This window comes from Corylus avellana, chromosome 1 (assembly GCF_965113065.1).
Source record: "Corylus avellana chromosome 1, dhCorAvel1.hap1.2, whole genome shotgun sequence".
NCBI lineage: Eukaryota > Viridiplantae > Streptophyta > Magnoliopsida > Fagales > Betulaceae > Corylus > Corylus avellana.
In genome coordinates this window covers 15,742,044-15,769,373 of record NC_142490.1, presented here as the reverse complement: position 1 = coordinate 15,769,373, position 27,330 = coordinate 15,742,044, and the positions used below count along the sequence as shown (strand labels likewise).

At 37.8% G+C, this 27,330-nt stretch overlaps 1 protein-coding gene across 4 annotated transcripts; it reads left to right on the top strand.

Moving 5' to 3' along the window:
• Nucleotides 1–1,204: 1,204 nt before the first annotated feature.
• Nucleotides 1,205–25,406, top strand: LOC132172365 (metal ion-binding protein). Of its 4 annotated transcripts, XR_015912650.1 has the most exons (20): nt 1,209–1,723; nt 4,424–4,555; nt 10,074–10,145; nt 12,819–12,889; nt 13,332–13,431; nt 13,524–13,622; nt 14,844–14,970; nt 15,070–15,203; nt 15,290–15,349; nt 15,545–15,780; nt 16,023–16,452; nt 17,622–17,945; nt 18,110–18,712; nt 18,896–19,069; nt 21,390–21,620; nt 21,706–21,989; nt 23,081–23,365; nt 23,675–23,797; nt 23,896–24,048; nt 24,752–24,838. XR_015912650.1 is itself a non-coding variant. In XM_088517354.1 (19 exons), the coding sequence occupies exons 1-19, from the start codon at nt 1,574–1,576 to the stop codon at nt 24,882–24,884; spliced, it is 3,768 nt and encodes a 1,255-aa protein (XP_088373480.1). In that variant the 5' UTR covers nt 1,211–1,573; the 3' UTR covers nt 24,885–25,406. The 4 variants fall into 4 exon arrangements, 3 of the variants coding, with proteins under 3 accessions (XP_088373487.1, XP_088373480.1, XP_088373483.1); XM_088517354.1 differs by lacking the exon at nt 23,896–24,048 and having other exon boundaries at nt 1,211–1,723; nt 24,752–25,406; XM_088517357.1 differs by lacking the exon at nt 23,896–24,048 and having other exon boundaries at nt 1,611–1,718; nt 24,752–25,406.
• The last annotated feature ends 1,924 nt before the right edge of the window (nt 25,407–27,330 follow it).

Below are 27,330 nucleotides of genomic sequence, written 5' to 3'. Positions count from 1 at the left end.
TTCCAGAACCTTGTGTTCTCTAGTTCTCTTTCTTTCCGGTTTTCCCTTTCTCCCTTTTATCTTCTATCTATCTTTCTTCTGTTTCTTCTTCTTTTATTCTCCTTTCTTCAGTTTATTTCTTGCATGGCTCATCAAACTTCTGAGATTGTACTATCATCAGACAAACTGAGGCTTTGAACTGGAATGAAAACCCACCAAAGCTTCAACCTGTTGAGTCTGACCACATATCCTCATCTAATCCTACCTTGGTGGGGGAAGCTATTTCTCTATAAACTATTCTGAAAACTACACTTATAGCTACTCTTCGACATGTATTGTATGGAATTTCATCCCATCCTTTTCTATTGAGGATATTGAGCCTATTACCTAACTAACTTTCCATTTCTAATTGTTGCCCGGATGCACAAGATCATCCCTTCAAGGGGGAAATATGGACCAAGTTAAGGGCTGAAACATTCATTACAACAAAGTAGAAACAGTTCGCATGGGAGGCATGAAATCAAAGGGGGATTTCAGTAATTCAAACAATCCCCATAGTTAGTCAAGCACTGTTCATCGTGTTGCTGCTGCAAAATTCAAAGAACCGGCTGGAGCTAAAATGATGGAAACCGGTGAATTAATATTGGTAGTAGAGAAGGAAGTAAAAAAAAAAAAAATACTACACTAAAATTAAATGCTTTTTTCTTTATATCATATCAAAACCTATTTTAAAATAAAAACAAAAAATACCTTACAATAATGTGCTTTTTGCATGCAAGTTCTCAGACTAGACCAACCATCTACTGGCTGAACAGGTCACTGCCACTTTCTTATTTGATTAATCATTTTGCATTGCAAGAGAAGCAGAAACAACATATTTTCCACATGTTTGTTTGTGACTTTCAGGGGACTTTTTAAATTCAAAACTCTCCTGTGGTGTGTATCTTATAAAAAAGAAAAGAAAAGAAATAAGAAGGAATAAAATTTGTGGCGGGTATTTTCCGGCAGAAGATTATCCAAAAGTGTAAGGGTAGGTGGCGGCTGGTGATGGGAGGTTGGGTATCCAGAGCCAGTGGAAAGAATATATTCATGCCAGACGCCTTTTTTTAATTTTTTTTCTGAGAGTCGTGGAATAAAAAATTTACTCCATATATGTACACGCGTTCCACGTTGCGAATGTTGGGACTCGGCGGAAGGGTTTCACGTTTCACGCCCATTGAGAGTAGCTGAAAAGGCCCTCCCAACTCAAAGTGCGGATTCACATTTCATATAGGCATACGCATTTTTCCCCTTTTTTTTAATAAGTAGAGAGATAAAGAAATAGTATTATATGATATAGGTGATAAGTAGCAGGATTACCTAAAATTTATCCGTCTCTCTCGCTTGTCAAATTAGATTTCCTTTCTTTCTTTCGAATGTCTTCGTTCTTGTTTAGAGCCCAAGTTAGATTTGTGTCCTAATTAAATTTTCACTAGTAGGCTACTAGGCTAGTAGAAGCGTACTTTGGTAGTAGCGGGTGTTGTTGGGGCATCATCTTCTGTGTCACAGTTGTACCGCATTTTGGAGTGGATTGTGTTCGTGTGTCAAAAGAGCAATGTCGATGCCAAAGGAGCCGGAACAGGTGATGAAGCTGAGAGGTGGATCAGTACTGGGTAAGAAGACCATTCTCAAGAGCGACCATTTCCCAGGCTGCCAGAACAAACGTTTGTCTCCCCAGATCGATGGTGCTCCCAATTACCGTCAGGTTCTTCCCTCTTCTTGTTTCCTTTCCCATTTTCCTCTCTCTCTCTCTACACCCCCCCCCCCCCCCCCCCCCTTGGCGCGTCTCGATGCTACCTCTTCTTAGATATCTTTTTGCTCCTCTCTTATCTTGTTTATTGTTTTATTTTCCATTTCTTCTTTAGATTCTTTGCGAGAAAGCTTTTTTTTTATTTTTTATTTTTTATATGAATTGTTCATCCCTAACTTATATACCTATTGTTCATCTTATTAATTTTACTCTATCCTGCATTTTCCTTGTCGGAAACGGCGCTTTTGTTTGGGGGCCAAGAAGTTGGAACAGCGTTTTTTTTTTTTTTTTTTTTAAAAAAAGAAAGGAAAGAAAAGTTCTACTTATTGTTATGCTCCTGAATGCTAAATGTAATTTGCTAGTCGCTCGTTTGACTACCGATTTACCGTCAAAAACTTCCATTACTCTTATGTTGGAGGTTTGCACTAATTTCTATGACCATTTAAATTGCATTTTGAGACCAAATTGTTCTTCGTTCAGTTTATCTATCCTCATTACTTTTAACCTCACCAATATTTCTTAATTTTAAAACCCTATTACCAAAAAAGTGAAAAGTAAAAAGCAAAAGGTCCAATAGGTGTACTCAATGGTGGATATGCAAGCATGATAACTTATATGTTGTTCTAGATCTCCATGAATCTATGAACTTTTGCTTGCATTGTATCATATGGTCTAAGTAGTGGAATTGATAACTTTCAAGAGTATGCAGGATTGTACACTAAATATCATTTTTTGGCTCTCTTTTGCCCTAAGGCTCTTATCCTTAGGAGGTCTTCCTCAACTAGCAAGTTTTTTCATAAAACTTCATTTATTCCATGTGGATGGCAGACACGTCTATATTTCTTGGTTTCAATAGGACTCCTTACGAGCATTGTTTCTATCTACTATTATCTAAAAATAATCAAGTTATTAATGACTAGACGTAACCAAGAAATAACCGCTCCTGCGCGAAATTGTAGAAGATTCCCTTTAAGTTTAAGATCAAACAATTCCATTGAATTGAGTATGATTGTATGTTTGATAGCATCTACTATACCAGGAATATCAATAAACCCGATTATTGAAAATGCTCGGGATACCCTTTTTTAGATTCTAGAATCTATCTCTTAGTTCAAGATCCCTCTTATCTAACTGGAATCAAAGAATTAGTAGATCTGTTCATCCCAAACTGGGAATTGGCTTGGGTTATGAACTTATAAAATCTAATCCGCCGATGGAGTCAATTCCATGATTATAAGTTCATTCTATACCGGGACAGACTGGAATAGGGTTTCGTTATATATATTCTAATTTTAAAAGGGGCTTATTCGAGTGTATCTAAATAGATAATTTAAAAATGGGGTTCTTTATGAGGTATTGGGCATAGAGTCCTCTATGATGCTGGCAGCTGGCTTAATGCTAAACTGTCCAGTGTTCTTATAGATAAAAAATGGTGTTGGCAGCCTGCAAAATCTGGGGACCTTGTTAAAATTCAAAGTCAACTACCTATGGTGAGTATTGGTGAGAATGACCGGCCCACTTGGAGCATTTCAACGAGGGGAATTTACAATTGTGCTGAAACATGGGCATATTCGGTATAAGTTGCCACAGGTAACATGGTGGAGATTAATCTGGTTCTCTCTATCAATTCCAAGACAAGCCCTCATCTTGTGGTTGGCAGCCCGTGATAGCCTCACAACAGGGAGAGATTACTCAGATGGGGTTATGGTGGTAAATGTTCTTTGTGGTTTTTGTAGAAGGTGCATTGAAGGGAGAAGTCACCTATTCTTTCAGTGCAACTTTAGCAAAAGGGTCTGGTTGGAAAATTTAAGTAAATGCTTAAAAGATGACCGTCCAATTGACTGGGAAGATATAATTGAGAGAGTTGTAAAAGAATGGGCAGATAAAGAATTGCAAGCAGTGGTATTCAGACTTTGGCTAAGTGCTTCAGTTTACAATTTGTGGAGGGAGAGGAATAATATAAGAAATGGGAACCATGTGCAAACTGAAGAGAAGATCATTCTGAAGATTCGATGGGAAATAAGAATGCAAGCTGTGCCTAAAGGCAGATATCAAAAAAGTAGAGAGAATGAAGTCTTATGCAGGAACTGGGGTCTACTGGATAGTATTCTTGGAGTTTAGAAACTTTATAGTGTCTGTTTTCTCTTTGATTGTATAGAAAATGTGGTTGTAGATAACAGAGGATATAGGTTTTGTTTGTTTTTTCTGTGTAAAGGAGTTTTTGGTGGTTAGCTGCTGATTTGCAGCTGGTTTCCAGATTTTCTGGAATGTTGTTTACTTTTGTAAAAAAACTCACTTATTCAATATATATATATATATATATATATATATATATATAGGTCATTGTATTATTGGATGAATGTTCCTAGAATTGTTTATTCCATCCCTCTTGGATTTCTTATATTCTTTCAGTCGTAGGGGGTAAGTATCTTTTTCTATTTGAATCATAAAACTAATGTCATTTGTCATATTGCAATGTATAACGAGGCTTCCACTGGACGTAAGACTAAAATTTATTCTCGAGCTGTGATCTATATGCATTGTGGAGTGCTTGTATCTACAGATGCCTTTGAAATGTATTTTTAGACATTTTTATTCTAGTTCATGTCTGTTGAGTTTTATTCTGCCTTTTTAATCTATGGTTGCTATTAATAGGCCGACTCATTACGTGTTCATGGTGTCGCAATCCCAAAAATCGATGGAATTCGAAATGTTCTTAAGCATATTGGGGCTCAAATAGATGGCAAACAAGCTAAAGTTCTTTGGATAAACCTTCGTGAGGAGCCGGTAAATTCATTTGTTACCATGACTCTATTTATTAAATATTTGCTCATAGCCATATCCTTTATTTGATATTTGGCCCTTGCGGTAATGCAAGAAACCGCAATCATTTTTAGAGCATTAAATATTTATCTCAATACCATATGAAATGTTAAAACATAAAAAAATGGAACTATACTAGGAAATAGTGTTTTCTGAGACGAAGAGAAGCCAACTTTTAACTGATATTTGGTGCTATTAATATTACTGAAAGACATCAAAGCTTTTGAAAGTTCATATGAGTCATTTACTCGTATATCAAAAATTAAAATCCTAAAATATAAGTTTACTTGCTAACAATCACAAAAACTCCTATGTTTTTTTTGATAAATAATAGCTAGTCTTATTAAAAGCGTAAGTCGCCCCAAGGTACATAGGGAGTATACAAAGGATCACCTAACTAGTAAAAGAAAAGCGAGCAAGGAAATCATCATCACTAATCGACAACGGAGACAGATGTGCCACAGTCCAAAGATACAAAGTGTGAATAAAGCACCTATTGTTTCTTTCCTGCCATAAACACTAAAACAGACACGTAGGCATCATCTTTCACACCACAACACTCCTCCACCTCGCAGAAGACCACCAACAGGCTAAAAGATCAAATACCCATCTAGGCATCACCTAGGCCATTCCAAGGCGACTAAAGGTGGCGTACCACATAGCAGAAGCAACCTCACAATGAAGAAGGAGATGATCCACCGTCTCCTTACTCCTCTTGCACATGCAACACCTGTTTATCACAATGGTGTGACGCTTTCTGAGATTATCCAATGTCAGAATTTTGCCTAGAGCCGCTGACCAAACAAAAAAAGCCGCTCTCGGAGGAGCCTACGTCTGCCACACACTCTTCCAAGGAAAACTTCTACCCTCATTACAAGCCAAAGAATAAAAGAGGGCCTTAACCTTGAATAGACCTCTTTTGGAAGAAGTCCACCACAATCTATCTTCACACCCTTGTCTCACTCTGACTGAATGCAACACCTGTAGAAAGGACGCAAAGACTTCCAATTCCCAATCATGTGCCTCTCTGGTGAAACTCACATTCAACTGATTTGAACCTCCCAACATCTCCATATTAGCCACAATTGAAGCATTCTTCTCACGAGCAATTCCATATAAAACTGGAAAGGCTACCTTGAGAACCGAATCTCCACACTACAAGTCATGCCAAAAGCTAATCCTCGTTCCATCCCCCACCACATATCTAGTATAGCCTTTAAGGGTCTCCCACCCTTTCCTGATATTCTTCTACAACCCACCCCATGAGCTCCTCCAGGCTCAAGAGAGCACCACCCGCCCCAAAAGCTACCATACTTCGAATCTACCACCACTCTCCACCAAGCATCTCTCTCAAACCCATAGCGCCACCACCATTTCCCTAAAAGTGCGCGGTTGAACACCATTAAATTTCTGATACCCAACCTTCCCTCCTTGATTGGAGTGCAAACCTTCCCCCAATTTACCAAGTGAAACTTGAACTCTTCGCCTATACCACCCCATAGAAATGGCGTTGAAGCTTCTCGATGCGTTTAGTGACACAAATTGAGAAACACTTCGTGGAAGAATTTTCTTCATTAATTTGAATAATACACAAAACGTTAGCTATATACATCAACCCTAGCAGTAGAAAAGGAAAACTAACTAGGTTATTTAAGATCCCATGATTTATGGGATATTCTAACAGAGTAGGACACTAACCAAATCAACCTCATTCTAGGAATACATGCTGTTACAAAATTTCCTAAAATAGCTAACTATACACGTATAAAATACAAGTCATTAAACACGTTTCCCACACTTAGCAACACTCACCGGGATAGGAAAGAGTGACAAATAATAGGTGGGCAAATTAGCCAGGGTGCTCTTGATAAGGGTGACCCTACCACCCTTTGATAAATACATCATTTTCCAGCTAGCCAACCTATATTCTAACTTCTCAATAACACCATCCTAAATATGCTTGGCCTTATAAGAGGCTCCCAGGGGAAGACCGAGATACTTCACTGGCAAAGATGCAACCCCGCATCCTAAAATGCTGGCTAACACACCCACTTGCTCCACATTCCCCACTGGAATTAAAACCGACTTAGCCAAGTTTACCTTCAACCTGGAAGCGGTTTCGAACAACAAAAACACGCTTCTCAAATAATGCAGCTGGCTGGGCATAGCGTTGCAAAAGATCAAAGTGTCATCGGCAAACAGAAGATGTGAGAAAGAAGCATTACCAATTGTGAATCCTTCTAGCAGCCCCTCGTGCACCGCCGCTGAGATCATCTTGCTCAGAACCTCTGTCACAAAGACAAACAACAACGGAGAAAGGGGGTCCCCTTGTCTCAATCTCCTGGAGCTACTAAAAAAACCATTAGGGGAACCATTAACCAGAATCGAAGAACGCACCGAAGAAATGCAATGTTCTATCCAAGAACACCATTTCCCCCTGAAACCACACCTCCTACGCAAATATAACAGAAAACCCCAATTCACATGATCATAAGCTTTTTCTAGATCCATCTTACAAATCACCCCCGGCTCCCCCGACCTCAACCTACTATCAAGGCATTTATTAGAAATCAAAATAGGATCTAGAATTTGCCTACCCTTAATGAAGGCACTCTGCGATTTGGAGATAATTTTATCCAACACTATCTTCAATCTGTTTGCTAATACCTTTGCAATGATTTTGTAAATACCACTCACCAGGCTAATCGGGCGGAAATCTCTTGCATAGCTCCTTCTATGTAATACTTCATCATAATTTCTTTTTGCATAGCTGATCTCAAGCCCAAACAATAAAGGTAGGTTGACAGCCTACTTTTTTCATATCTTATGATTCGCCCAAATTAGTTGGGTTTACTGTTGAGTTGAGCTGTATTGACAATTTTGAAAACTAATAGGCTTATCTGCTCCATATAGAATAATATCATCCATCTGTTAAGTAGTTAGTGTTTTACCTCTTACACATTAGCGACCTTGGTACCAATTTTAACCAGTATGCTAACCAGTTGATTCTACAAATTCATGAGTTGTCATTCCCGGTGACTGATGTCTTAGATCAAATGGCAGAGTCGTTATAAAACAGAAAATTTTAATTATCACTAATAGTTATCATATCAACTCTTTGTTTTAGTGTATTCTTATCAAAAAATAAAAAAAATAAAAAAATCTTTGTTTTAGTGTAGCTCAAAGCTTTGTTTAGAATGGACTGCCTAAAAAAGGCAGAAAAGAGAAAAGAGGAAAGTGACCATAAATGGGGCACCAAGAGGTCTCAAAAAAGCAAGATGATGCTGTTGTTCTTGAATCCTCTTCGAGCTGCTTTGAATTGTTATGATCACTACTATTGCCATTGTTGGTGGTGTGGGTATAATGATGTTATTTTGAGTTGACATGAGAAATAGAAACAATTATACATTTCAGAATCAGTATTTGTTGCTCCTCACTTGAGGAAGGGAGGAAGGACCTTCTAGCATTTGGTCTTAAACACGTAGATCATTGTTAGCACTATATGTCTTAAGCATCAAATGTACAGAGACTAGATATTGCTTTTATATAATATTCCAAGAGTCCCAGGGAACTATTTAAATATATAGACGTCTAATGGAAATTATAAGTAATCCCAAAATAATTTATTTATCTTATTATTAACCACGTATTTCGAATATAGCTAGAACAACCTTCACACATTGCCAATGCTAATTTGTTAAGAATTAATCGGATTGAAGCTATAGTGTCATCATTCGTTGAAATTGAAATATCTGCGAGATCAGAGTCACAATTTGTATCAATTAAACAAATCGTTGGAATTCCAAAAATGATACATTCTCAAAGAGTCGTACATTCTTTTTGCAGGTCAACGATCATTACAATATCGGGTAATCCCGTCATATATTTAATCTTGCCTAGAGAAGTTAGCAAGTGAGATAATTGTGTCTTCAACATAGCTGAATCTTGTTTCGGAAGACAATTGTGTCTCCCCCATCTTCTGTTTTGTTCTCAAGTCCTTGAACTTATGAAGTATTGTTTCTACAGTATATCAATTCGTTAACATACCACCAAGCCATTTTTATTAACATAATGACAACAAGCCCTTATTGTAGCTTATGCTACTGAATCAGCTGCTTTATTTTTGGTACCAACAATCAAGAATTGTTTTCTCTACTTGCTGCATCAAAAACTAAATCACAAAGTTTCTGATAAAAATCGAGTGGTTCTAATAAGATTTATAATATGAATACCTTTACGCGTTAAAGAGATATAAGGTGCCATTCTAGGATTCCATTTACTAGTTAAGTAATGTTGTATATATCAAAAAGCACAAATAGGCGTAACCCTTCTACACAGGAAGTATACAAAAGAATGCCTAAGTAGAAGTAGAAAAGAGAACGAGAAAGTCAAAAAAGCTAATAACTAAAGAAGTTAAACAAGCAGTTGTCCAAGTAAAGAGAAAAAAAGAAAAAGGACTTGAGCTCCTCCAAAATCCTCTTTTGGTGTTCGAAATTTCTATCATTTCTCTCTCTAGAGGCTCCACATAAGGCAAAGAGGAACCATACAGCACTTCGAGAGCAACCACCCGTCCACTAACAGGCAAACAAATTCGCCACGCAATTAGGCATAAGCCAAGACAACCCAAAGCGACTGAAGATGGCATTTCATAAGGCACTAGAGACCTCACAATGGAGGAGAAGATGATCAACGAACTCCCCGTTCAATTTACACAAGTAGCATCTATTAACCACTATGAGATGTCTCTTCCTAAGGTTGCCCATAGTAAAAATCTTCCCTAGAACCACTGACCAAGCTAAAAAAGCCACTTTTGAGGGAGTCTTGGTCCACCAAATACTCTTTCAAGGGAAAGGAAAATCATCTTTACAAGAAAGGATCTTGTAGAATGATCTAACATCAAACTTCCCTTTGCGAGACGGGGCTCACCGAAGCTTATCCTCCCGTCCCCTTCTCGCTTTGTGGGAATACAACAATGTATAGAAGGAAGCTAGAACATCCACTTCCCAATCGTGAGCTAAACGAATAAAGCCAACATTCCATTGAAGGGAACCACTTGAGCAATCCATGTTAATAGCAACATGCACATCCTTCACACGAACAATGTTATATAAACCTCGAAATGCTTTGTTGAGTCTTAACTCTTCACACCACACATCATCCTAGAATATGCTTTGGACCCATCTCCCAAATCAAGTCTGGTATGGCGGGTACTAGGATTCCATTTACTAGTAGCACGATCAAAATTAACTCCTGCTTCCATCATCTCTTCCAAATTGATGTTCCAACATCTTCTCGTCATTTCTCTCCCCACACTTCGTCCCTATTTTATTTTATTTTATTTTTTAATTTTTTTAAAAAAGAGGAGGTACCCTAAAATAAAAATAAATAATTGTTAGGCACTATGATGTTCAAAGTCTCATCTAAATTATGGCCTCCCTTTTGTGTTTCGATTTATAAATTGTTCTTTCTATTCTTGAAACAGGTAGTGTATATCAATGGGCGCCCCTTTGTATTGCGTGATGTGGAGCAGCCCTTCTCCAACCTCGAATATACGGTATGCCATTGTAAAGAAATTTTACTACTATGAATTGACACATCTTTTCATCAATATTTTAGGTTCTTGCCTTCGTAACTTCGTACTTTGAGTATGAACGGTTGCATTCTAGCACTCGTCACTGTGATATTAGATTCTGGAATTATCAGTACCTGAATTTGATGTTTTATGATATCCTTTGGTGCCTGTTGCTGCAAATATTTTAAAATGCGTTGATCTTTAATTTTCAAAAGGATAGCAAGAAGAAGAAAGGTTATCATCATACGCAAACTAGTGTTTATAGGTTCATACAAATGTAGATATGCTCCAACTAGGAATGTAATTATCCGTATCATTTAGATTTGGTCTCATTATGATGTTATTCCGGTGAGTGTGGCGAACAGATTGGAGAAGCTACAAAGAGATTTCCTATGGGGTGGACTAAATGAGGAGACTAAATTCCATTTAGTGAAATGGGCTAAAATCTGCTCGCCCATGCAAGATGGAGGTTTGGACATTCAAAACTTGCGCACTTTTAATCTCGCCTTATTGGGTAAATGGTTATGGAGATATGCTACGGAAAGAGAGGCATATTGGAGGTTGGTTGTTGAGGTCAAGCGTGGCGGTTGGTGTACCAAAATGGTGGAGGGTCCTTATGGAGTGGGAGTGTGGAAACATATTCGGAGAAGATGGGAAGTTTTCTCAAGATTTATTAGTTTAGGGATAGGTGATGGTTCCCATATTAGATTTTGGCATGATAATTGGTGCAGGAATCAGCCCTTGAAGGAAGCTTTTCCTAAATTATTTCGAATAGCTAGCAATGAGGCATGGGTTAAGGATCATATGCAACTGTCCAATGGCAGCATACAGTGGAATGTTCCCTTCATACGAGCTGTCCAAGATTGGGAGGTAGAGGTGGTGACAGCGTCTTTGGGAAGTTATATGCTTTTTGCAGGCATATGGGAGTGACGGACTGCATGTTGTGGAATACTTCCAAATGAAATATTTTTGAGGTAAAGTCTTTTTTTCACATGCTCTCTTCTTCGGGAATAGAAGCTTCCACTTTCTCATGGAGGAGTATATGGAAAGTCAAAGTTCCATTGCGAGTCAATTTCTTTGTGTGGACGGCGACTCTAGGAAAGATTCTGACTTTGGACAACTTGCGTAAAAGAGGTATCATTGTGGTGGGATGTTGTTGCATGTGCAAGCAAAGTAGTGAGTCTATCAACCATCTTTTCCTTCATTGTGAAGTGGCACGAGCGTTATGGAGTGCAATACTCACTCTTTTTGATGTCACATGGGTTATGTTTGGAGGGGTGGCAAATTTGTTAGTGTGTTGGCGTGGTTAGCGTGGTAATATTTCAGCTAAGGAGGTGTGACGAATAGCACCTTTGTGTCTTATGTGGATCATTTGGCGAGAGTGGAATGCAAGATGTTTTGAAGATCAAGAAAGGTCAATGAAAGAGCTCAAAAAGTTGCTTATTCAAACATTGTTCCATTGGACCGAAGTTTGCAGTGTGCCTAAGATTTTCACCATGTCTCAATTTTTATCTTTATGTTCTTCTTTTTGCCTGTAGTAGAGCCTTTCTTTGTATACTTCTTGTGTACTAGGGTTGCGCCCCTCTACGTACGCTTTTCAATGAATCACTTATTTATAAAAAAAAAAAAAAAAAATTTATAAAACCAAGACTATTTATAGATTTACTTAGAGATGCTGCACTTAGTGAAGATCTGGGGGTAGATGATGGTAGGGTATCTTGGAGATTATTGAGACATAAGCAGTATAATGTTTGATCCTTTTATCAGGCTTTGGCAGGGAAATCAAGAATTTTATTTCCCTGGAGAATGCCTAAGGTAGCCTTCATTGTTTGGAAAGCAACTTTGGGGAGGTCCTTCCTGTGGAGATGTTGACAAAGCATGGAAAGATGATAGTTTATTTGTGTTATATTTGTAACTGTTGTTGGGAGATACAGGCCATGTTCTACTTCATCATGTGTTGTTAAACAGCCTTAGGACTTTTGCCATGGTTTGGGATTTTCTGGGTGACGCTGAGGGTAGTGAACACAATGTTCGTTAGTTGTAAAATGCCTTTGGCAAGATAAGATTTCTTTTGGTGTGGTGCCATTATGCATTATGTGGTGCGTAGGAAAGTGAAGAACGATCCAAAATTCTCTTTTGATAGGTAAAGAACAATTGAACTTTTGATGGTATTGAGCTTCCACATGAAAAACTCAAAGTTTGTGCTCACCTTTTAATTGGATGGCTTCTTCCCCTAGTTTTCAATTCTCTTTTTAATTCTAAATTAGGATTTAGCTATTTTTTGTGATTTTTTTCCCTATCTTAAGAATGCTTTGTAAACTTCCTGTTTATTAGCTCTGCACCTTTCACAGTTTTAATAAGGTTTTGTTATTTGCTAAATATCAAAGTCATTTGAACATGTAATCTCTTATTAGAATCGGCATATAAATCCAACAATCATTAGGATTATATATTGACAACAAGTAAAAATGAAATCTTTTTTCTTAGAACCATGACTATATTACCTGTGTATAATGGATTCCACTTCTTCAAATATGTTTTCTAAACATAGAAATGTAGAAACACACATTTTTGTAGGTTTGCCAGCAAAAGTGAAGTAATACTCGCTGTAATTTTTGTCTATTTGCAACTTGATTGACTTTTGATATTAATCAGGGAATCAACAGGGCTAGGGTTGAGCAAATGGAAGCTCGATTGAAAGAAGATATCTTGATGGAAGCCGCAAGGTATATTCTATTGATGCACTCTGTAGTATCTACACTGTCTTATTTATGATACACTAGTTGAAGTATTGATTAAGTGGTTAAATTTACATCTTCATATCAGCTTAAGCTTATGGGAAATGTGGTGATTTAATATGTGGTATCAGAGCCAAAGGTCCTGGGATCGAACCTTGACTCCGTCAAATCACCCCATTTAAATTAAATATTTCACGTGTTAGGCTTCACCTATTAAAATAGAGTTTGAGCCCACATGTGAAGTGGAGTGTTGAAGTATTGATTAAGTGATTAAATTTACATCTTCCTATCAGCTTAAGTTTATGGGATATGTTACTGATCAAAAAAAAGTTTATGGGATATGTGGTGATTTAACAACACTGTTGTTTTCACAATTGATTCCTCCTGATTTGTATGATAGAAAATTTTATTTGTGCATATGACATAGCAGATATGGAAATAAGATCCTTGTCACTGATGAACTGCCAGATGGTCAGATGGTGGACCAGTGGGAACCGGTGTCTTGTGATTCTGTAAAGACGCCTCTAGAGGTAGCACCATTGGAACTCATCTCAGATTTGGAAAGCAGGATTATTCCACCCATTTTCGCAGAAATTATTTAAAGCCTATTCTCTTGGTTCAGGTGTATGAGGAATTACAAGTAGAGAGGTACCTTGTTGACTATGAACGTGTTCCTATAACAGATGAAAAATCACCTAAGGAGATGGATTTTGATATTTTGGTGAGTTTTCACATTTTAAATTTTAATTTTAATTTTATGATTTCAAAGAAGACAAAGTACCCATTGGTTTGGGATCACGAATCATCCATTTTTCATTTTATTGATAACTTTCTGCTACATTTAATAGTTGAATAGTTGAAAGATACGAAGGAAGAATTTGATTTTATTACTTTCTTGATGATCAATCGTTCTGTTATAGAATGTTATATAGAGAAGTGATACAATTTAATATGGGAATATAATCAATAAGAAATAAATGGAAATGAAATCAGATACAATCAGATCAGCCGTTTGGAAAGTTTCCTTCTTCAACATTAGTGTCTTATTTGGGCGAAGTTTTAACAAATGGAATGAAAGTACACTTCCTATGTACTTGGGTTGAGTCATTTTGCACATACTAACAAGATTGAATAAAAAAAAGAAACCCAAATGGAATGAAAGTCTGGAGGCGACTTGTTCTTTCCTATCCTGTGGATATGTTTCTTAATGAATTAAAATACAGTATGAAACAAAAACCCTAATAGAATAAGATCTTAACTACCTAATATTCTTTAGCCTAGATTGTCAGAAGACTTGGAACAAAAACATACAGATATGCATGGCTAGCACATAATTGCAATATCCTCGCTCCTATCCTTTCTGGTCAGCTTGACACACTGCATCTTATCTGGAATCAGAAGCTATGAAGCTCGCACTTAATGACTTGAGGTTTGGCCATAAATTGACAGATGGGGAAAACAACTAAAAAATGTTGTGGTACGTATTGATAGAGAGAGGGGCTAATAGTTGAATTTTTTTATTTAAATATTTGGTGTAATGAAGAAAAGCTTTCACTTATCCAAAAAAATTAAGTATAAAAATAAAAAAGGGCCTTCACAGTCCAGTTTTCTTTGTCTGGGAATGAGAGAACCCCATCTTTTAATTACTCAAAGAGTTCATTTGTAAAATTTTCTCATGTATTGAGATTCCACGCCCTCCCTCTTGCGCTTTTTACTAATTCTATTTTCTTATCATACGAAATATTTAAAAGTTAGGAATTGGCATACTATTGTCATTTGATTTGACAACAGTCAGTGAGGTAATGATGAGTTTCTGACAACGTTGGACAGCTTTATGAGATTGAATTTTTTAGTTATGGTTAGTCGATTCTTGGGTTTGACTTAAAGGACTAGTTCTACGGGTTTTTGGATTCGATAAACGTATTTTTTGTTATATTTTTAGGTTCATATAATTTCTCAAGCCAACACAAAAACAGAGATAATTTTCAATTGTCAAATGGGACGTGGACGGACTACAACTGGAATGGTGATTGCAACTTTGGTTTATCTCAACCGAATTGGAGCTTCTGGTAGTCCTGTTACTTTTTGTACTAATACTGTTTAACCAATGCATGCTGCTCATTGTGATGCCATCTTTTAATGTTGTAAGTTATTTTCACATGTAACAGGTATACCGAGAACCGATTCCATTGGGAAAGTTTCTGAATTTGGTGCTAATGTTACTGACCATTTGCCAAATTCAAAAGAGGCAATTCGGAGAGGAGAATATGCAGTCATAAGAAGCTTGATTCGGGTCTTAGAGGTATTTGATACTTGCTCTTCTTGGTGGTAGATTAAGACTTAGATTTTCTTTTTCAAATGTTCTTATAAATAGTGACATGTCTTTAGGGTGGCGTTGAAGGCAAAAGACAAGTTGATAAAGTCATTGACAAGTGCGCTTCCATGCAGGTTTGGTTCTGTAATTTTACTCCATTCTGGTATACCTTCTAAGTTCATGTTCTAATTTCATAAAATTTTGTCTGAAATAAACTTTTCCTTGCTTGTCTGTTGCCTTAGTTGCTTCCCCGATATCCATTTTATTGCCTTGTAGCTGTAAGTTTTATTTTCATGTCATATTATGTGTTTATTTTATTTAAATTACAGAACTTACGCGAAGCAATTGCCACCTATCGCAATAGTATTCTACGTCAACCGGATGAGATGAAAAGGGAGGCATCACTTTCATTTTTTGTGGAGTACTTGGAAAGATACTACTTTCTTATATGCTTTGCTGTATATATTCATTCAGAGGGAGCAGCCCTCCGTTCTAGTTCATTTGGTCAGAGCAGTTTTGCTGACTGGATGAGAGCTAGGCCAGAACTATATAGCATTATTCGCAGGTAAAAGCTAATAAGTATTTATTATTTAAATTTATCAGACAGGGCAGCCCAGGAAATTCGAACATGCAAATAATATAGTGTCCACACTTAGGAAGCATCTATCCAGTTATTGATGGATTTTTTACTGTGATATGTCATTTTAGTCCAATTCATTTGTTTAGATCAATTCTTATGTGTTCTTTGTATTTTTAATGCATTATGACTATAAATTTTTCCTGCACTGCGATTGTGTCTTGTTGCAGATTGCTCAGGAGAGATCCAATGGGTGCGCTTGGATATTCAACTTTACAGCCATCTCTGATGAAGATTGCCGAATCTGCTGATGGCCGCCCTTGTGAGATGGGTGTAGTTGCTGCCCTGAGAAATGGCGAGGTTCTTGGAAGTCAAACTGTTTTAAAAAGTGACCATTGTCCTGGTTGTCAAAACTCAAGTTTACCAGAGAGAGTGGAAGGTGCACCGAATTTTAGAGAAGTTCCTGGGTTTCCAGTCTATGGGGTGGCAAATCCAACCATTGATGGAATTCGATCTGTAATTCAGAGGATTGGAAGTTCTAAAGGCGGTCACCCTGTTTTTTGGCACAACATGAGAGAAGAACCTGTTATTTACATCAATGGAAAACCATTTGTTCTCCGAGAAGTTGAAAGACCATACAAAAACATGCTGGAATACACGGTAAAATCTATAGTTCTCATTTCTATTGATATCAACTTCATTGGAGTGGAGTATGGAAGAGTGGATCTGGCTTGGAGCAATTTGTTATTTGAGACCAGAGGTCACATTACTATTGCTTTAACTCCTAATACTTAAAGGGACATTTAATAACCAAACAATGCAAATATTTTCAAAACTCAATGTGTATTATGAATATGGAGCAGCTTTATCATGAGATGCTGACATGAGAAGTTGAAGAAGAGTATGATGCTCAGTTACATTGCTTTTTAGAGGATCTAAATGTCACTACCATTATGTCTGCTAATGTAATGTTCATTGGTCTATGCCCTTGTATTCTTCTAATAGACCATTATAATTTTTTTTCTTTACTGTGTAAAAATGTAGAAAAGCCACATCATTGTCACTATAAATCCATTGTGCGTTGGAGCAGCATACCATATTGAAAGAAAAAAAAAAAAAAAAAAAAAACTGAAAATTTGTGGTCATTTCTGAAGTGTGCTTGACTAGTAAGTAATAGGTTTCAAAAAATATTGTTCTCCTGCATGGACATGGCTCCTTGTTGACCCAAGGCCTTTGATCTGGGGTTTAATGGCCAATAGAGAATATTTTAAGATTATGACAAGTCAATTAGCAGATAATGATACATTTGGGCTTTTCACCTGCATCCTCTGGCAAAGATAAGTTTCATAGTAATGGAAAAGATTGCACAAACATGGCTCTTCGAACTCTTACTTCGCTCCAATAGACTCAAAGGGTTCACTCTCACATAACTCAAATACAATGACAAGAACCTTATCTACCAGGCCCAGTTGCAAGAGGAATTCCCAGGAAAAACCTTATCTGGTTGAACCTGACTGATCATTTCAGATCAGGTTTGCTGGGAACCAAATTCCTGCAATTTTTTGGGGGAACTGGGAAGGTGGGGGGGGGGGGGGGGGGGGGGGGGTGGGGTTGGGTGGGGGTGTTCTACTTGTTTCACGAAAGCCATGCAGACATAGCATGTAGGATCCATAGCAGGGATAGAATCCAACACAATCAGAACATTCCTTGTTTGAAGTGCTCCCTTCTTCTTTTTTTTTTTTTTTCTTTTTTCTTTCTCTCTTTTGTGGTTTCTACAAACTTTCACTTGACATTGTTGGTGAAGTTGCAATTTTTGTTGCTGCTTTCAGGGCATTGATCGTGAGAGAGTTGAGAGAATGGAAGCTCGATTAAAGGAAGATATACTGCGAGAAGCTGAACACTATGGGGATGCTATAATGGTTATTCATGAAACAAATGATGGGCAAATATTTGATGCTTGGGAACACGTGAATTCTGACGCTATTCAGACCCCACTTGAGGTTTTCAAAAGCTTGGAGGCTGATGGTTTTCCCATCAAGTATGCACGTGTGCCCATCACTGATGGTAAAGCTCCCAAAAGTTCTGACTTTGACACATTGGCAGTGAATATTGCTTCTGCTTCCAAGGATACTGCTTTTGTTTTCAATTGCCAGGTTAAAGTTTACCTTCTTAGCTGCTTTTGCTTTACATTTACGTGGAGATGCTCAAATGTGTGTCCCCCCTCCTCCCCCCCCACCCCCCCACCCCTCCCTCCCTTTTTCTTTTCTTTTCTTTCCTTTTCATTTGTTTACCTTAAATGATTTTTTGATACTCACAGATGGGTAGAGGAAGGACGACCACTGGTACTGTAATTGCTTGCCTTTTGAAACTTCGAATTGATTATGGAAGACCTATCAAAATTATGCTCGATGATATGACCAATGAAGATGTGAATGGTGGTACTTCAAGCGGTGAAGAAAGTGGAGGTAATGTTGCTCCATCAGCGTCCTGTACTACAAAAGTAAGGTCCACACAGGAGCAAGGTCAGGCTTTTGGCATAAATGACATCCTGTTGTTATGGAAGATAACAAGATTTTTTGATAATGGGGTTGAATGCCGAGAGGCCTTGGATGCCATTATTGATAGATGTTCTGCCCTGCAAAACATACGACAAGCGGTTCTGCAATATAGAAAGGTATTCAATCAACAACATGTTGAGCCCAGGGTTAGGAGGGTTGCGTTGAACCGTGGTGCTGAGTATTTAGAGCGGTACTTCCGTTTAATTGCGTTTGCAGCATATCTTGGAAGTGAAGCTTTTGATGGGTTTTGTGGGCAAGGAGAATCCAGGATGACCTTTAAGAATTGGTTGCATCAGAGACCAGAGGTCCAAGCTATGAAATGGAGCATACGATTAAGGCCTGGGCGATTTTTTACTGTCCCTGTAAATCCTCTTCTATTCATTGAGACTTGGATTTATTAATTATTTTACTAGGAGCTTGGAGAGTCAAAGGGCATAATGAAACAGTTTTTCTTAACATTGTAGTTCTTTTTGTTTAATTTTATATTATTTTATTTTTAATGACTTGGAGATGATTGCATCACTTATTTTAATTTTGGAACTCAGGAGGAGTTGAGAGCGCCACATGAATCCCACCATGGTGATGCGGTGATGGATGCCATTGTTAAATCCCGTAACGGTTCTGTTTTGGGGAAAGGCTCTATACTGAAAATGTATTTCTTTCCTGGTCAAAGAACTTCCAGCCACATACCAATTCATGGTGCACCACATGTTTACAAGGTATATGATTACTCCAAAAGCAAATAATTATCATTAATTTTGTCATGCATAAGGTAACACAAATTATCCAATGGGAACCTACTGGATCGATTATGCGCAAGTAGAATGAGCATCTCTTATAAGTTTGACATCATAAGTTCATTTAGTCCGTAAGCATTGCACTTTGATTAAATTGGTGTTTTAGTATATTTTTATCTGAGCTGAACTAAGTTGGAAAGCATTATTTTATTTTCAGTACTCTTTACAGGGCATTTAATATAACATATCAGGGATCAAAAAATAAAAGAAGATCCTGAAATCCGTTCATTCTTATCCTGGCTAGATATTCCATGCCAAAAGTAAATATTCCTTCTTTCTGTTACAGCGCCTGGTATCAATGGGTGTGCCTTACCAACAAATGTTTCAAGCTAAAGTATTTTGTCACTGAAAGCTTTGTTGATAGGTTAGATGACTGTACAGCCCCTGATTCGACCTCTTTTCCTTGGAGTTTGGACCTCCTATATGTTGGGTTACTGAAAGCCTACTAACTGCATGGTCCGTCAGAATTTGGTTGTGCTAATTTCTGGTCTTAATGAGATTGATTGCATGGTTGCTCCATATGGAATTTGTTCTAGTCTTCCAACTATATTGTCTTGGACAGAGGGGTATAAATGAACCTTGTTCATAAACAACTCGAGCTCAGCTTGTACAAGTAGGACTGACAATTTTTGACACAACCTGTGAATCCGACACGAAGTTATAAGGTTAGGGTTTGGCATAAATGGGTTCGGGTCAACCCATTTAATAAATGTGCCAAACGGGTCAACCCAATTGACCCACGGGTTGACCCTTCTTACCCATTTATTTAAAAATCATTTTTTAAAGTAGAAGTTTAAGAGTTAAACCTTTAAAAGTTAAAACTTAGGGCTAGAAGCCTAGAAGCTTCTCAAATCTCATTCTCTAGGACTCTCCCCTCCCTCCACCGTCTCTGACTCTTGCTCTCCCGCTCTCTTGCTGTGAATCGTTACTTCAACGTCAAGTAAAATAGCATGATAGCAACCTGGCTTGAATGTGAGCTGTGCTGTATTGACCTCAAAATGGTTGTTGAGATTCAAACGCTAATGAACTGGTTGTTGAAGCAAGAACATAGGGGTGAAATTGATTCCGAGCTCACTATTGTGCTGTTGAGCATCTCCATGGCATGCAAGCATATTGCTTAGTTGGTGCAGAGAGCTAGCATTTCCAAGCTGACTGGGGTACAGGGTGCTGTTAACAAAAATGAGACTCGGACGGGGACAATATGTTGGACTTCCAAGACTTTTTAAGGCTGATGAAGAGGGACGTATGTGGGGGTGATGATCAGGACCTAAAGAAGGCCTTTGAGGTGTTCCTATTTTGCTTTGGTGTTTTCCTTGCTTTGTTCGCTATGAAATTCAGTTATATCTGGTTTAATCTCTATTTGGGTGTTTCTCTTTTTCAATCCATTTTCACCAACCTAGTTGGTTATGATCTCTTGGGTCCTTTGTTTTGGAATATTAAGCCTATGATGTGATGAAATTTCAATGAAAAACTCAAATTTGGGCGTTTGTTTGGTGAAAAATGGGATTTTGACTTTAAATAGGTCAAACAGGTCATGTTGAGTCATGTCAACCTAACACGACCCGGTTAATAAACGGGTCAGATGGGTCGTGTCGTGTCAACTTGTTTATTAAACGGGTTGTGTCAGGGTTGAAGGGTTTGACCTGTTTAGCTAAACGGGTTGCGTTCGGGTTGGCAGGTCGACTCAAACCCGACACGCCAACCCGTTTTGCCAGCCTACATATAATTTCATTTAAAGTTTATATATATATATATATATATATATATATATATATATATATAATCCAAGTTCAGTTAGTAAGGTAATGAACAAGGCAATTCAATTAAGTGGAGAAACATAGCCTTAATGCTTCACAATAGTATGCACGTAATTATGAGTAAGAATATGTAAATGTATTGTGTGCTCTTGTAGGCAGGTAAAAGGCCATAAAGCAAAGACATATCAACTACAGCTAGATCTCATAGGACTGCTTCTTCACTACACTGTTTGATGCATTATTCTCAAAATGTTATGCATCCTCCCTAAAGCTTGGCGAAAGGCCTTCTTTAGGTCCAATTTGTTGGTTGGATAAGGTCAAGCCATTTGTGAAACATTCCAATATGGTTTCTAGTTTACATATTTGAAAAGTATATAAGCAAAGTTCCTTTTATAACCAGCTTTTGATGTGCTTATCAAGAGATAAACTCTACACTATGAAAAGTTTCTACACTGTTTTAAGCCTAAAACTTCCATTTGTTTCAGGTAGACAGATTCCCTGTGTATAGCATGGCGACTCCAACAATTGCTGGTGCAAAAGAGATGCTAGCATATTTAGGTGCCAAGCCTAAAGCAGAAGGATCTGTTGCTCATAAAGTAGTATTAACTGATCTGAGGGAAGAAGCAGTTGTTTACATTAATGGCACACCATTTGTCCTAAGGGACCTAAATAAGCCAGTAGATACACTCAAGCACATGGGAATTACTGGTCCTGTGGTATGTCACTGTGATTGTTATCCTTTTCTAAAATCACGTCACGAGCCACAACATGTTTTCCCATGTTCTTGTACTCTTTATGCAGGTGGAACACATGGAGGCACGACTAAAAGAAGATATATTATCTGAGGTCAGAAAGTCTGGTGGACGGATGCTTTTACATCGTGAAGAATATAGTCCAGCACTAAATCAGTCCCGTGTCATAGGATACTGGGAAAACATCTTAGCAGATGATGTGAAGACACCTGCTGAAGTATATGCTGCTCTGAAAGATGAGGGTTATAATATTATGTATAGGAGAATACCATTGACTAGAGAGAGAGAGGCTTTAGCTTCTGATGTTGATGCAATCCAGTGCTGTAAAGATGAGTAAGTATTCATGCCTAACATGTGTGCTATCGGCAGTATGGATGTTATGGTCGGTAAGGTAGTATATTAGTAATTAATTGTGTCAGCTTGCTGCATCCTGCTACCCAATTTGCTATGTTCCCCCATTCTTTCTATTTGGTTAATGTACCGACTGATCTACTATTGGGGTTGCAACCCCTTTTGCCCCTCAAAAGACAAAAATACTCCTAACAAATAAAAATCTAAAATCTAACCCATGGCGTGGCCTTGGGTCAGCTGGTGACCCATGGCCCCAGCGCCGCTCCGTGGGTCACTACTATATCATCGACTTTTTTTTTTGCCCTTATTTTTATTTATTTATTTTCTATCTTTAGGGGTATTTTTGTCTTTTTGGGGTAGAAAGGGGAACATTGCAACCTCAATGATAGATCAGTAAGGTACATTAACCAAATTGAAATATTTGGGGAACAGTGCAATAAGGATGGTAGATTGAAGGGGGTAAATGTAGTTTCTCTCGTTACATTTATGTTCCAACCAACCTCTGGCTGTCAAATGTTCACAGACCCCTTCTGTTAAAGAGTAGTGAGATCTTATTAGTAGAAGATTCCATTTATTTTATTATAAATTTATCCCTATGTCTCACTAAATATCCAATCCAAAATTTCTTTCCTCCCAATTCTTCATGCCTCATATCTTTTCAATTCCATCTACAAGCAAAGTCTTTAGGTTAACTTCTCTCTCTGCCTCTTCTTATTCTTCTTCTCCTTTCTCAAAATTAACACAACTACTTAAGGTCTGTACGTGATTATTACAAAGAAAAATATTGATAATGATTATAACAATGATTTTCTTTATACCCAAGATCACGATATATGATCGGGTGCTGATCTTTCCGCTTTGGACCAATTTAGATTTACAGTGATTGTCCTTTTTTTTTCAACATTTTAAAGCTGTTGTCCATCCAAAGGCTGTTACACCAGCTGAGGTGACTGGGTCATTAATTTTACAGAATGTCTCTGTTATACTGCATAATATCTGATGTAGCCCAGCTGCATGTGTAGTTTTTACTCAATTAAGTAATGAGATAAAATTAACAATGGCTTCTTATATAGTGCTGCAGGGTGTTACCTTTTTGTATCACACACAGGGTTTGGAGGAGTTGCATATGCAATGGCAATCATTTGTATTAGACTTGGTGCTGAGGAAAACTTTGCATCAAAAATTCCGGAGTCATTGGTTGATACAAATCTACCCTCTATGAATGAAGAGAACTTGCCTTCTCGAGCTTCTGATGAAGAAGCACGCAAGATGGGTGATTACCGTGACATACTAAGCCTTACAAGAGTACTTGTGTATGGTCCCCAAAGCAAAGCAGATGTTGACATTGTTATTGAAAGGTATGTCATTTATTGAGAACTCAAATGTCATTTCTTGAGTACTCATGTATAAACTCCTTATCTTCTTGACTGAGGAAAAAAAAAAAGGAAATGGTCATAAGTTGACCTTGTAATAGTTGTTATTGCTGGATCTCTTTCTCCCCTTTTCCTTGGGGGAGGGGTGGAGAGAGAGAGAGGCTGGTGCTTTTGTTTTGAGTGTTCATGCAATCAATTGGCTTTTGTTTTATTTTATACTTTCTGAGAGTTGGCACTATCGTAAAATTGACTCTTTTTAACTGACGGTGCTGAGTTGGTTCCTTCATTTTAAAGGTGTGCAGGTGCAGGGCATTTACGAAATGATATTCTTGATTATAGTAAGGAACTTGGGAATTTCCCAAATGCTGATGATGAGCACGGAGCTTACCTCATGGATATGGGTATAAAGGCTTTAAGGTTAGTTCATGTACAGCAATTGAGTCTAACAGCCTTCACTGACTTTCTTGTTCTGTTCCTCTTTTCTTTTTGGTGAGTCTATTCCTCTTTCACTACAGCCTTTTCTTTGGGTAAGCGGGCTCATTGTGGCAGGCAACAGACCTCCTCCATTAATTGTATTAGATGAGTGTAAACTTTTAAGTTAAGGGAGTGAACATTTGCAGAGGTGGTTCGCCATCAAGCATGGTGGTGCCTGATGACTCTTTTTCTAGGTGTGCCAGTTTTTGCTTCTCCTACTTTCAGAGATAAAGCAGAAATTTATGTTGAGCATTTGAGCTTTGTTTTTTGTTGGCTTAAGTATTAGAAATGTGATAGCTAAAAAGGATCTCCCAATGAATGTGGTTATCAGTATCCATGGTCTTCACCCTAAAAGCACTTCAAGTGGAACAATATCTAGTTATGCTCGTTTTCTGTTGACAGTAGCAAATGGTCCACATTTTAAGTGAGGGGCATAGCTTCTAATTCTTGCCTCCCACCAGATCATGCTAGGGATGAATAGTGTTGAGCAATTTTTGGCTTTGGTCAATGGTCTGAAAAAGGCAAGGCTAGTTTAGTTGTTTAGGTTGCATCCCTTCTATTTTCATGCTGCTTAGCAATGGGTTATTATGCGTATAGTTAATTTTTGAATGTCAGCTTTAAAGGAAGTTGCTCACGGATTTAGTGGATACATTACTGTCAAGCTGATAAACTAAAAGAAAAATGCTGGACTTGCACTAGTTTACAATTCTTTTACAACGTGCTTATATATGTCAGCATGTGATTGAAAGGCGTTAAATTTTTTTTTTTTTTTGGTGTATGATGTGACTCCAATTACTCAAACTAAAATGTGTTTTTTTCTTTTTCTTTTTTTCTCATATGAGTTGTAGTTCACGCATTTTTCTTCTCATAATGGTGTTCTTTTTGTCCATTCTGTAGGCGGTATTTCTTCTTAATCACCTTCAGGTCCTACCTTTACAGCACCTCTGCAGCTGAGATGGAATTCACATCGTGGATGGATGCGAGGCCGGAACTTGGACATCTTTGTAACAACCTTAGAATAGATAAATGATTTCAGGCGTATAGCAATGCTCATAAATTAAATTTATGTATAGCTGCCAATGCCTAGAAAGTGATTTTATTTCTAGCAAAGATGAAGGGTACACATGCGAAGAGTAGACTAGCTTAGTTGGCCGCCCAACTTACCAGCAAAGATGGAACCCTAGACCGGGGGAAAGGGAAGCCTTCCCTTGAATCCCAACCGCACCCATCTAGAGTCTAGAATCCAAATTCTTAATAGGGAAGGGGGAGACATCACCCAGTTAAAAGGTCTATGATTACGTAAAAATAATGATTTTTTTTGTTCATTTCTTAGAAATTTTAATAATAGATTATAATAGTGGGATAAAATTATCTTAATAATTTTAATTAATGTGAGAGAGAGAGAGAGAGAGAGAGTGAGAGAGCATAAATTGCATTATGGTGGTGAAAGAGTATGTAGTGCTTCTGTTTTCAAGTTTACTTGGCTACCTCTTAATGTTGATTGACGGTTGGGACTACGCCTAATGAAGCGGGGTCACTAGTTTGAATCTTCCTCTCTCGTCTTGTGCGGACATGTCAAAAAAAAAAAAAAAAAATGTTAGATCGATTTTTATGATCATTAACTCCCAAGTGCTAGCATATGATTGAGAAAAGTTTATTCATTTTAGAGATGATAGCCTGCGATCACACTTGCGGTTGAAGGGCTTTCCTCCGGTACAACTTCATAACCATCTCTGTAGTTTTCCATTCCTTGGGCCATTAGCTGCCAGAAAAGCCCATCTACACATGGCCCCCCAATACTTGCGCTGTTGTAGATGGCCTTATACAGCTTTCCCAAAGTTACTGTCCCTCGCACAGCAGGATTTAGATATTCTTCAATGTGGACTTGAAAGTTGGATCCATTCATCTACAAAAGCAGCTTGAGCCCGTTAACCTACCATTATTTTATATAAGGTACCAACAATTTTTTTTTTTTTTATTCAAATCAAATTAGGAGGGTTACAAATTATCAAAACACCAAAAAATGGATAACCCCCCAATAACAAACAAAAACCAAGATAAGAATGCAGAAGTACATTCAAATAGTAAAATATGGGCTACACAAGTGATTTGATTTTCTGAAGAGCTGCATAAAGTTGATAATGGCACAAACATCAAGAGGTCACTCAACCCTCTTAAAAGATGAACAAACCTCAAAAGGTTTCTTAGCCCTTTTAAAATGTGCATAAACGTTAAGAAGTCCCTCAAATCTATTTGAACCCTCTCTAGGAAACTACAACTACCGAAAGAAAGTTGAAGTGGGAAAATGCATTATCAAAATCTAAAACAGGAGCCAATGAAGAGATAGCACAAGTCTCCGCTACAAGATCAAACCACAATGGCACAGGAAGACTAAAACCCACAAATCCCGAAAAACACAACATAAAATAAACACAAACACAAAAAAAAAAAAAAAAAACAAACAAACAACAAAAACAAAAACAAAAACAAAAAAATAAAAAAAGTAATACAAAACAAAAAACATTAAACAAAAAAAAAAACCCAACAAACAGTAACATCTTTGAAGCAATTGAAGCACACTGACCAGCGCGTTGAATCCACGCGCTTACACGTTGTGGGTAGAATGGAGCGTGGAGGGCGGTGGTGGGAAGCTTCAAGGTTGGAGAACACTGTAGACTAGCGCATTGGAGGGCAGAACTGACGAAGGAAGATAGATTTAGGTGGAGGAGCGGATGACGGCATTGGAGAGAGGGTAGACACGTTTGTGGGTAAAAAAAAAAAAAAAAAAACCAAGGGAGGGGAAAGGAAACCATCCTTCCTCCCCTTAACAGTCGCATAACCAATGGACAAAGGCCTCACAAATGCGGAAGGTGGCTCTACTTAGAGAGAGGGGAGAGCTTCTCTCTTTCTAGATTGAAATTCAAATTTACAAATGAAGAGCTTCTCTCTTTCATTTTATCCCTTTTTCTACATAAAATGAAGGCGGGCATACTTCTATTTTGCCCCCATCAAAGTTTAGAAAGATTATGAGTGCCCAGGGTAGAGATGAATTGTGATAAAATCAACTTCGAGTAACTAATTGTTCGAAATGAAGTCGTTCCCAACAAGTTTATTACTAGGATTGTACTCCTTCCTTTCTGGTTTTGTTTCCCAGTAAAATCCCTTGACCCCTATTTCCAACAAATGATTAATATTAATGGACTTAACATCTGTGTCTATATCTCTCACCCATTCCTTAAAAATGAGATTTAAAATAGGAAAATTGTTCCAAAAGACCTTGGGTTTTGGACTTGTGACACATAAGAACTTAGCTCTTAATTTTAAACAGTAAAATATCCAAATTAATTTTGACGCAGAAAAAATTCCAGTTACATTTTTCCATACAAGTCTAATAAAAATTTGCCATATATATTAAAATGATGTCACCGGAGTGGCTCCACCCCCAACCTCACTCTGCAGAGTTGAAAGGGTGGAGG